Below are 11,593 nucleotides of genomic sequence, written 5' to 3'. Positions count from 1 at the left end.
CCCAAAGTTTTGATTAGAATAAAGATACAGTTTTCATGAAATGAGAAAACAGGAACAATTAAGGAAATGTCCGATCCCGCTACTGCCGCTTGCTTGCATGTCATCAAATCAAATACCACATCTTTGCATTCACTGTTAGTAGGAGAGTCTGTGCAATTTGTAAAGCCACCACTTTGTGAAACTACACCAGTTTCAGTTACTGCACTCTCTCCTGCAAGGGATTAGAGAACTGAAGGTGGGGAAGTAAATATTTTAAACTCTTTAGATGTGATGGTCTAAAGACGCACCAGATCCTGCTATCCCTACTTAAGCAAATCTCTCTTTAATGTGAATGGGTGCTTTTCTTGAGCAAGGAATGAAGGATCATTCCTACATCTATGTTTATGTTTGTAGGCTGACATTTTCAAAGTTGCCTAAGGAATCTGGACAACCAGTTCCCATTAATTTTATCTTTATGCTCTGTAAGAATCACTGGATATTTATGGTACTAACCATTGATTTGGCTTGAAGTTTGGAAAATAGCTTTTTAAAGCTTAATCAATCTTGAGTGTAAAATAGAAAATATGCAATCAGCCTGTTGCAGATTCCTGATTCTCAGAGCAGACTTGGGCTAGAACAGCCTGCTCTAACCTATGCCAGTTGACAGAAACCTTCATATACCCTGCCCCTCCCACAACACAACTGCTGTGTGAGGAGCAGCTTTGCACCATTCAGAGTTCGGGGAGAATTCTCATCTGGCCAAATCCAGCAGTTTTCTTGTCTGTTTGTGCTTGAAGGGCAGTGCAAAGGAACTAGAAGACATCAGAGAATGTGTCCCCATATTCTATATTTAAATTGGATTTAATGCTGGAAAAAGCAGATGTGAAAACTGTGAGAAAATACTCATTGCAAGTGATTTAATAAGGAGAAATAACTTACAGCAATGAGCTGGTAAGAGTTATTCATCATGGCTATTAACATGTTGAGTAGAACAACCAGCGAGATGACATTATAGGTTCCAAACATGGTGGCCCCAACAAACTCAGTAAACTCATGTCGTGCCTGTACATTGGTCACGTACAGATTGATGAGACCAAATATAGACCAGAATAATGACTGTAGTGTTTCAAATAGTCTGAAAAATAAATAGATAATAATAGCCGCAAATATACATATATATCCAAATCTTTCCCTACATGCACAGTCAAAAAGCCCTTTGTGATAGCAGAGGACAGAATTTTCCCCAATATACACAAAAGTATGTAATTTTCCAGGGAAATTTTGGTAAACTCTCCAAACTTGAGTCCTTAAAGCCAGGCATCTAAATACATAAATAGGCCCTTCAGTAAGTGGCTGATTCTATTCAAATCACTGCTCAGCATCTCTGAAAATCAGGCCAGTTATTTAAATATAGGTACCCACACTTGAACATTTTTGGCCCACATGCCTAAAGTTGATCCCATTGAAGTCAATGAGAGTGTGGTCTTGACATCAGTGGGCCAGAATTAGACCTCTAAATTAATTTGGTGTCTGAATTTCAGCAGTGGGTGTGCCATATGAAAGAAGCAGCAGCAGTGGGTTAAAATGATTTGTTTGTATCAGTAAACAGTTTGTATATTCAATTGGTAGTGTGCTTTGAGAGTCTTCTAGATAAAAGGAGCTGTAGAATTATAGGGGCATTCCCAGGCATACATTTTGTTTAGTAAAGAGCTCAGAAATTCAAAGATAAAGCAGACAATCACAAAATGACATTATAAATAAATATATCCTATCTCCTAGAACTGGAAGGGACCTTGAAAGGTCATTGAGTCCAGCCCGCTGCTTTCACTATCAGGACCAAGTACTGCTTTTGCCCCAGGTCCCTAAGTGGTCCCCCTCAAGAATTGAACTCATAACCCTGATTTAGTAGGCCAATGCTCAAACCACTGAGCTATCCCTCCCCTCCACCCATTGTGCTTCTACAGTTAAATTATATAATATCCCTTTAGAGATATGGCTAGGACAGCAGCTAGGATGTCAAATAACAAGGTGCCATCTTTGAAACAGATCCTTAGGAGCTAAACAGTTTGAAAGAATATCACTTCTTTGTAACACAAAGCTGTGCTAATAAACTACAAATTATTATTTTGAGCCCTGATCAGCCCTTTGCTCCTGGGCAGTGTGGAGCAAGGCTTTACACTATGTCTATGCAAGTCCTAGGGCCTGATTCTCCTCTCTTTTATACCAGTGCAAGTCAGGAGTAACTAAACTGGACTCTGGAGTTACAGATGTGTAAATCTGATGCAAGTAAGTGGAGAATTGGGCCCAGGGTGCCTCCAAGAAGTGGCTGTGCAGCATGTCTTTCTGCAGTTCTTGGACAGGCATAGACACAATGCACCACTAAACTCCCCTGCTGGCAATTTCTCATGCGCTGAAGAAGCAGGAGCCACCACAACCTGCCTAGACAGCTTCTTTTATGGCCATAACCACTGTCAGCACCCTTCTTCAGATCCCCAGTGAAGACAGCCAAATTATCATTGCCTCCCTCAACATCACCCTGGTGGGGAAGTGGCTCTTGGTACAATTTAAATGCAGGTGAGTAGCTAAATATGACTTACAGAACTCAGCTGTAACAGCTGTTTGTATCAGAAGTCTGATTCAGTGTGGAAGGTGAAAGTTCAAGTAGAGAATTAAAATTAATTTAATACAGATTGGGCACTAACCTTGTCACTTGATACAGCTAAAGAAATAAAATCACTGACTTTCAAAGTGAAGGAAAATAAATAAACTGAAACTCATTATTATTTAGCCTTTAAGACAAAAGTAAGAATGTAGAGATTGAACATTTACAAGAAATTCAATTGAAGGTGGCCTTGCATTCAGGCTCCCTGGCAGCTTGGACTGAATTTTTTTCCTTGTCCTGCTTCAGTGGAACCTTGTTTGTGTGTGGATAAATTGGATGTACAATCTTGAAGTTTTTGAAAACTGAAGTTGTTCAGAAGATGACACTTTAATCTTAACAAACAGACATAGAAGAAAACCACAGAAACATTTGCCTGTAGAAGCAAACTCTTAGCAGGTTAAATTTATTTGTTTGGAGCCAGATCAGTATTTTATTGCCAAAATCACACTATCATCTCATTTTTCTCATTTTAGCTCATACCCTTTTAAGTTACTTCTGTGGACGTCTTTCTAGCATAGATCATACGTTATCATAGATTGCTGTATTTATTATTAATTATTATTATTAATAATAATAATTTGTATTGTATGACTTAGAGACAGTCATGGACCAGGACGCCACTGTGCTAGATGCTGTACAAATGCTGAACAAAAAAGATGTCTCTGCCCCAAAGAGCTTACAGTCTGAGCCAGTCTAAGTAGAGCTTACAGTCTGACTCAGTAAAATATTGCACGTATCAAATGAAAAGTAGAGATGCCACTTACGTTGAAAATGCATTATTTTGCTTTTCACACCGTATTCCTTTGCAGCTGTCGGGTTCATTTGTTTCATAATAGAAGTACAACTGGTTCAATCCATTTGCAAAAGCTAGCAGCACGAGACAGTATATGAATAGAAACTTTAAAATGTCCAGTAACATTCTTCCTAGAGATATTTGCAGAGGTCCAAGGTGAGAATTTGCAGTAAATAATGAGATCAAGCGCAGGGAACTAAAGATGTTCGCAATAGCAAACAATGCCTCAGCCACCAATGTGGGGTGCCACATATCCCATTTTTGACGCGCGAGTAAGCCGCTATACTGGAAAAAAAAAAAGAGAGAGTTATACTTTTGTTTTCATACAGAAATCCAAGTTGTTCAGTTTCTTTGCTGAGCCATTCTGTTCAGGCATGAATAACACAAAAAATAGCCCTTTTTGGTATGGACTATGTTTGGTTTGTCTTTTCAAAGGAGTTCATAATCTTAATACTAGAACATATATGGCTTGTGTGTTTGTCCTTATCCAGACCTTTATCTGAAGGATAATTTATACTCGTCTTTTTTTATTTTGTTATGATTTTGTTTCAGTGAAAGGATTACAAGTCTGCTCTTTTTGTAACTGTCTGTGACAGACAGTAGAAAAGCAGTACACACTGTAATTGTATTTAGCAAATTTATGAAGGTCTGGCTCTCCTGAAATATTGAAAGTAGGTGCTGGATCCTGTAAAGTCAATGAAATTACTCAAATGAATAAGGACTCCATATATAAGCATTTGATAGATCAAGGCTTGGATAATCATTGAAAAGTTGCTATACAGTAGATAAAGAATAAGAATATCATTTAATCTCTAATATTAAAACAATGACAATATCTATTTGTTCTCCCTTTGAGACATGCCTAATTGTTTATTTACCTCATTTTCAGTCAGTCTGATCCATGTAATCATGAACCTTTACCAGTCCAGGCCTACCAATAGGTTCCATGAAGTTGAAATGCATTTTAAAATAAAACCTTTCTAAATACTCTTCTGTAATTTTTACTGATTATCTATTGAGTATCTTTAATATGCTCTGTGCTGTACAGAACATATCAAAAGACACAGGGCTAAATTCACAAAAGGACTTATGCACCTAACTACCACTTTAGGAACCTACATCCCAGAATAAGGCCCAGTGGGATTCACAAAACCTCTGTTCAGCTGCTCCCAAACATAGTAGGCATCTAAATTCACTTGGTATCTACATTTTTTCAGTAAGTCTCCCTAAGTACTTATGTTTCTGTCTCTGTGCATGCAAACTTCTACCTCACACCAGGTGTCTGGACTTCTTAGCCCCAAAGCAATGCATGAACCAGGGGAAGAAAGGAATTGGAACTGTGGGGCCTGATCTGGTAAGCATGCTCAGAGCTTGCCTATGGCAGTCTGATCCGGGAGGTGAGATCACGCAAAATAGCCAGTGGGGGAAAGAGGACCTCCCTCAGAACTTTTATCTCAGTGTACACAACTGGGATGTGGGAGCTAACCAGCTCAAGTTGCAACTCCAACTGAGAGGGAGAAGTGAGATGAACTGGAGTCTGCTATCTCTCAGCTATATGCCCTAACCACTGACTAGGGGAGAGCCTGAGGTGAGACTCCCTCAGTCTCTCCTGTTAAAGCTGTTCCATGCGGATAAATAATGAAAGAGTCACTGGGTCACAGAGAGAGAAAGAACAAGGAAGCATGAGAATAATTCTGTAACCTCATGCTGAATGCATTCACTTGGGGGAAGTGGGAGATCCAGTATCCATTGTCCAATGACTTTTTTTAACCATCGTCTATATTTGTGGGGTAAAGTTGTATCCCACAAGCATATATGTTGTGATAACTCATGAACTGGTGGTCCTCCAGCTATGCTGTTTTAGGACATTTTCACTTAGGCGTATGTACACAATTGAGTGACATTTTTTTAAATTAAGCATAAAAAAACATTTGTCTGTATCAAAAATGTATGTAAGGTACAAATGTATTCCAAATGTGTTGCTCTATTATTTTGTCCCTTGGTTACAGTGACATATTTGCCACAGTCAGCTGACCAGAAGAGCCACAAGCAATGTGGAGAATGCAGTGAATTTGTATGTGATGACCACTCCACATTGATCCTCATGTGAAAATGGCGTATAGGCTCACACTGAAGAGACTCTTGCTAGATCTTTCAATTTGCTAGTTAAATAAAGTTTTTTTGTCTCAAACAAAGAATTGTTCTTAATTTCTGAATGCACTGTGGGGACAACAATCCCCCACAACACAGTTAATGTAACTTTTTCATGACAATGGATTTTAAATAAAAACATTTGTCCTAAAACATTAATGACGTAGCCGCAGTGGAACAGCTTCAACAGACGAGAGCGCCACATCAGCCCAGTAGTGTGGGCACACACCTGAAAGGTGGCAGAACCAGGTCAAAAGCTTTTCCCTCCCTTCTCTATGGAAATGGATATTTGAATCAGGAGCCTCCCACAGCTAAGGTGTATACCCTAATCACTGGGCTAAAAGTGATTCCCCCCCTCAGACTTCTTGCAAAAACCACATAGGTGCCCACCACCAAGAGAGGGTTTGCCATGGAGAATCCAAAGCAGAGGGAGATGCCTCCCTCCAGCCTGACTTAGGTGCCAAACTTCCGGGGGGAGTGAGGGGGTGGCTTAGGACACATCCCTCTCTTCCACATATACCATTTACTAGATTAAGAGAGGAGATGCCTAGTGTGCTGGCTTTTGTGAATCCCACTCTGAGACACCTCTCTCTCCCTATTCATTGTATAAACAGACTAGTTGTCAGATGTAGGCTTTGTGAATTCCAGTGATTTTCTAGGTGCCTAAAAGGTGTGGCAATGTGAAGCTAGCCCATAATCCCTGTTGCAGTGCTTACAGGGATAATAACACTTCCCTATCTCACAGGGATGTTGTAAGGATAAATACTTTAAAGGTCATAGAGTGTTTTGAGATTAACTGATGAAAAGTGCAAAATAAGAAATAGGTAGTATTAGTATTATTACTACTACTACTAACGTCTAAGTCAAACAGACACAGGCTACGTTCCTTGGTGCTTATATGGCCCTCAATACAGCAGCACCTGAGCACCAATCATTAATGAATTCACCTCTTGGCGGTAGGGAAGTACTATTATCCACATTTTACTGATACACAGGAGAGAAAAAGTGACTTAGCCAGAGTCACACAGAAAGTCTATGACTGAGCTGTGAAGGGACTCAGCCCTAGCCACAAAACCATTTCCTTACTCTAGTGACCTTCCTCATAAAATCAAGCTTTTATTACCGCTGGCATGGTAAGGCCTATACAGCTATGCAAGAACAGGACACATGTAATTCTGCCTCATGCATCATTAACCAAATCATCAGTTCAGTTCTGATTGTAGAATCCTTATTACTCGGGATGACGTAAGTGGCAGAAAGAGCACAACTTGTGTTGCAGAGTGATGGCTGAGTTTGCAATGCTAGCAGTCAGAAAAAAAAATTGACTTGCCAACTGAGAACATTGAATATGGAAGTTACTGACAGAATAAAGGTGCAACTCCTCAATATCCTTTTCACAGTGACTTTTCTGAATATTATTATTATATACTATAATTTAGACATCACTGTAAATGTACATGGCACTTTTATAAAGATATAATGAGAAAATGCCCATGTACTGAAGAGCTGACATGCTCTGATTGAGCATTTGTAGGTGGAGAAAGAGGGAGAGGAGAACAGGACACCTGCCAAGTGCAGGGGATATCATAAATGAAGGCATGTAGCTAAGAAGATTGAGATAGCAGTGAGAAGAGTGGATTGGAAGGAGGTTAGAGAGTAGAAAAGTAGTGAACAAAGATGTCATTAGGGAGAGGAGGTTGTACTGACTTGAAGGGGATGACTAAGAACTTGAATATGCTAACAGACCAGAAGTCATTGAAAGGATTCACAAGAGCTATAATGGAGCCAGGGAAGTAGGAGAGGAAGATTAACTACAAAGGTTTGGATAGATTGGATGGTGGAGAGTTGAGGACAAGGGTGAGCAGAGAAGAGAACTGAAGGAAGATATGACCAATATATGGACAAATATTTTAGTAAGGGAGATTATATGAAAGGATGGATTTTGTTGATTTTTAAAAGGAGAAATAGGAAGAAGATAATTGAAAATGACAAGGAGATTGTGAATCTGTTATATGGCCAGAAATGTGAAGTGATAGAGAAGGAAGGTAATGGGATGGGAGAGAAAGAATGGTACATTCTGTTTTGGAGAGATATTGTTTGAGAGGCTGGAGATATCAGAAGGACACTTGGAGTTACAAGATTAAAACATAATGAAGGAGGTGAAGAGTGGAGATGTAGGTTTGGAATGATCCACATAAATTCAGTAGTTGAAATGTGGGAGCAGATGATGTCAAGAGGAAGATGTATAGAAGGGATTGAGAACAGAAACTAGGCTAATGTCAACAAGTAAGGTGTAAGCAGAGAATGAATTCTTCCTTGACAGCTAGCTGGGAGGTGGAGAGACTTTGGGTGTGTTTATGTAAATACAGTTTGCTCCTGCTCTGCTTAGATATCCAGCAAATAGAGTGAAACTTCGCTCAAAGTAATCAACTTTGGCTGGTGTTGTGTTATAAATCACTTTAGTATTGAATGCAGGGGGAGTAAAATGCTGTTACCAAAATGCTGTAATTATTGTAGGAATATAGGGAAGCAGGATTGTGCTTAACCTGTCCCAAATGAGGGGGCTCATCTTCAGCTGAAAGGACTTTGTTAAGCCAGGGGCTCAAATACCAGAGCCCTGTGAAAGTACAAGCAGTGGGGACAGGTGTCCAAGCCAGGAAGTTGTGGACTCTCCCTAGGAGTCTACAGAGTGGTTTGACATCTTTCTCCTGACTGTTCAAAGAAAGCACTAAATAGGCTTCCTTGGGAGCCTCTTTTGTTATTTTAAATGCTCAATCAGAGCTGAAATCAGTTGTGGTGGGACTGTGTTTCTGCCCAGACTTTTAAGAGCTAAAAATCACTAAGAGACCGATGTGCAGAGGTCACAGAAGGGAGGCAGCAGAAGGTGACTAACATTCGACTGGCAAATGAGTGGCTGGTGAGGTGGAGAGTTGTTGCAAGTGGCCAACAGGGTGGCTGGTGGAGAGGCACAGCGAACAGCCAGTAGGGCAGCTAGCAGAGAGGGTCAGTGGACGAGTGCCCGAGCAGCGGAGCGAGTAAGGTTCCTCCAGGTTGGGAGGTGAACTCTGCAGATGCACCTCTGAATGCTGGGTCTGCACTGACCAAGGACAGCAACTGTGAATTGGGTGCAGAGAAGGGATGGACATGCTAAAGGGACTTTTGGGTTGCTGGACTTAGGAACCTGAGGGAAAAGGACACTGCTCACTTCGGGGTGGGTCTTTTGCTCATGGTTTATGTTTATTATCCTGTTTGCGGTATTTCCCCAAATTAATGCCGAGTTACTTCCCTCCTTTTATTAAAAGTTTCTTTTCTACACTCAGACTCTGTGCTTGTGAGTGGGGAAGTATTGCCTCTCAGAAGTGCCCAGGGGTGGTGTGTAATTTCCCCAGGTTACTGGGTGGGGGCTTGAGCCAGTTCTGTGTTGTATTGATGGAAAGGAACCCCTAGGTATTGAACCTGGCCCTGGTTGCTGCTGACTTTGCCTGGCAGAAGGGATACATTGGGAAGAAAGAAAGATGAAGAGCTATGGATTAAAATGCTGACTGACTATTTGTCAAGGAAAGAGATGAACCAGGAGAGCACAGAATCACAGATATCAAGAGAAAAAAAAAGGAAGAGGAATGAGATTGACTGACCATGTCAAAGGCAGAAGGAATATTAGTAAGAGCAGAAGAGAATAACTGCATGGCTAGGCCATGGAATGAAAAAGATACTAGCACAAATTGATACCTATTGTTTGAGAGACAGGTTTTAATAAGCACATTTACTCAGGAGCTCAGGAACTCCTGAGAAGTGAAAGAGAAAAGGGAAAACAGATCATTTATGGAGAAGACAGCCTATTAAAAAAAAAAACCCTAGTGAAAGAAATATCAGCAAATGGGCCGCTCTAAAGATGCTAATATTTATTTCATTTTTGTTTGTTTTTTATGAACCACAAGTGGCTGTTTTCTCCATAAATGATCTCTTTGGACATTCCTCCTTTATTTCTCAGGAGTTACAAGGCACCTCAGAAATATTCTGATTATAATCTGTTATTCAAACTGCAGATTCCAATTTGTATTGCTGTCTCATTCTCCTTCCTAATCATTATGATTGAAATCTGCAAATGTTCATGGAGTGCAATTAGGCATTTCACTGCATATCAAATGTCAGAGCTGTGTAGGACCCTCAGCAAATCTAGGAGTTAACGTATTTCTTTGTGTGCACTGTAATTTTATAATTATGTGTCTACAGTAATTTTATGTTGAAACTGAATATACTATACTATATATTATATATAATATAAACTGCATCTTAGATAAAGACAGACCATGATGGGACTGAAAAGGCACTTGCTTAATAACAAGGCCAAAAAATATCCTTACTAAAAGAAACTAAACAAACCCAGTCAAAACTTCCCACCTCCACTGGCTTCCTGTAAATTGCTCATTCAATAGTTTCCTCAAAAACAGTATATGGATATTTAGTATATTAACTCGCTTTAGTTCATTTGCACACTATAGGGTTATAAAAAGAATTAGGATATGAGATGGCTGTTTGATAGTATGTCAATATAGAGTCATGAGACATTGAGTAATATGAAGTGAGTACAGGAATGTGAGATTTCCTATAAAAGAGAAGATCATAGAAACATAAAGTATTTTATCTTGATTCCAGCAATGGCTTATATTAAGTAATTCAAAGAAGGTAAAAACACAAATATATCCTGCCACCTCAGTAATGCAGAGCTTTGATTCTGCAATTCCACAGTGCATGGGACTGACTTCAATGGGCTTTGGATGAAGCCTTCTGTGGAGGGTTCCTAACAGATCATCATCTTACACTGACCAAACTCTGATGGAGCATGAGTTTTGATTTCTTGGGTTGCTCATATTGTAACAATTGATACAATTTCTGCACTCTACTTCTAGCCCAAACACAACCCTTTGGCATGTTGCAAAGGCAGTCATGTACTTAATAACTATTTAATACATAGGGGAAATACATAGTCCACACCTGTGGAAAACTGAAGAAAGTAAATATGGACAGATTAGAACTATATAAAGACTAGAACTTCAAAGCAAATTTATCATGTATATTAATGATGCCAAAGGAATATGAAATAACAGTTCCTGATGATTATTCACAGAAAACCATACACAAGATTAACATTCAAGATAGTTGTAAGCATTGGGAAGGTGGCCAGATATTTACTTTTTACCCTCTAGAGCAGAAACCATAAATCGCAGAATGATCATATGATCCTAAGGAGAGACAGTGTGGTCGAGTCATTATATAAATGTGAATAAGGAGACCTCATTTTAGCGGCAGCTAAATGCTATTGACAATCTGTCTGACCTTAATCAAATCACGTATGACTCTTGGTATCTCAGTTTCCTCATCTATAATAAAGGGATAAATATTTTTCCTACCTCAGTAAAATGCTTTGAAATTCTTGGATGAAAGGTTAATTCTTGGATGAAATTCAAATTATTGTTATTAGGACACATATGTCACAATCTGTACTATACATTTCAGAGAACCAGTAGAGAAAAACTGAGAATAATCAGCCAAAAGATGTTAAACAACAACAGAACTGAAGCACAAAAAAATATACCTTTTTCTTACTGTGCAGTTAATACTCCAGTGCAAGTGAATGTCTAATCTTTGGAATTGGCCAAATATCAGTGAAAACCATTTTACAATGCCAGAGAGATAGGCTAAGCATCCCAGTGTTTGAAGCACTGATATTTAGGGGGAAAAACCCATCCTTATACTAATTAGCAGAGTAGATTCAATATGGAAATGATTGAGACAATAAATATGGAGCCCAACAACATAGTTTATATACAGATTCACTTTTCAGGATAGAAATGCACTCTAAATATGTCCTCTGCCCCCAAAGTGATAGAATTACATAGCATTTCATGCTAATGGACGAGAGCCACTTATTTAGTGACATCAGCTGTGTGCAATCTCTTATATAGCTGAAAACACACAGTATTGGAAGCCACGCTTCAGTTTAATAA

The 11,593-nt window shown here is 39.4% G+C and overlaps 1 protein-coding gene across 1 annotated transcript in view; it reads right to left on the bottom strand.

The window, feature by feature from the left end:
• The window catches only part of TRPC4 (transient receptor potential cation channel subfamily C member 4), a 191,924-nt gene that overhangs the window by 17,933 nt on the left and 162,398 nt on the right, over nt 1-11,593 (bottom strand). Inside the window, exons 6-7 of the mRNA XM_034758576.1 lie at nt 3,406-3,719; nt 919-1,114 (exon numbers count right to left, since the gene is read on the bottom strand). Coding sequence (XP_034614467.1) covers nt 919-1,114; nt 3,406-3,719 — 510 coding nt within the window. The remainder of the gene's footprint in view (nt 1-918; nt 1,115-3,405; nt 3,720-11,593) is intronic.

This window comes from Trachemys scripta, chromosome 1 (assembly GCF_013100865.1).
Source record: "Trachemys scripta elegans isolate TJP31775 chromosome 1, CAS_Tse_1.0, whole genome shotgun sequence".
Classification (NCBI taxonomy): domain Eukaryota; kingdom Metazoa; phylum Chordata; order Testudines; family Emydidae; genus Trachemys; species Trachemys scripta.
The sequence above is the reverse complement of the archived record's forward strand: the minus strand, read 5'-3'. Positions and strand labels throughout refer to the sequence as shown.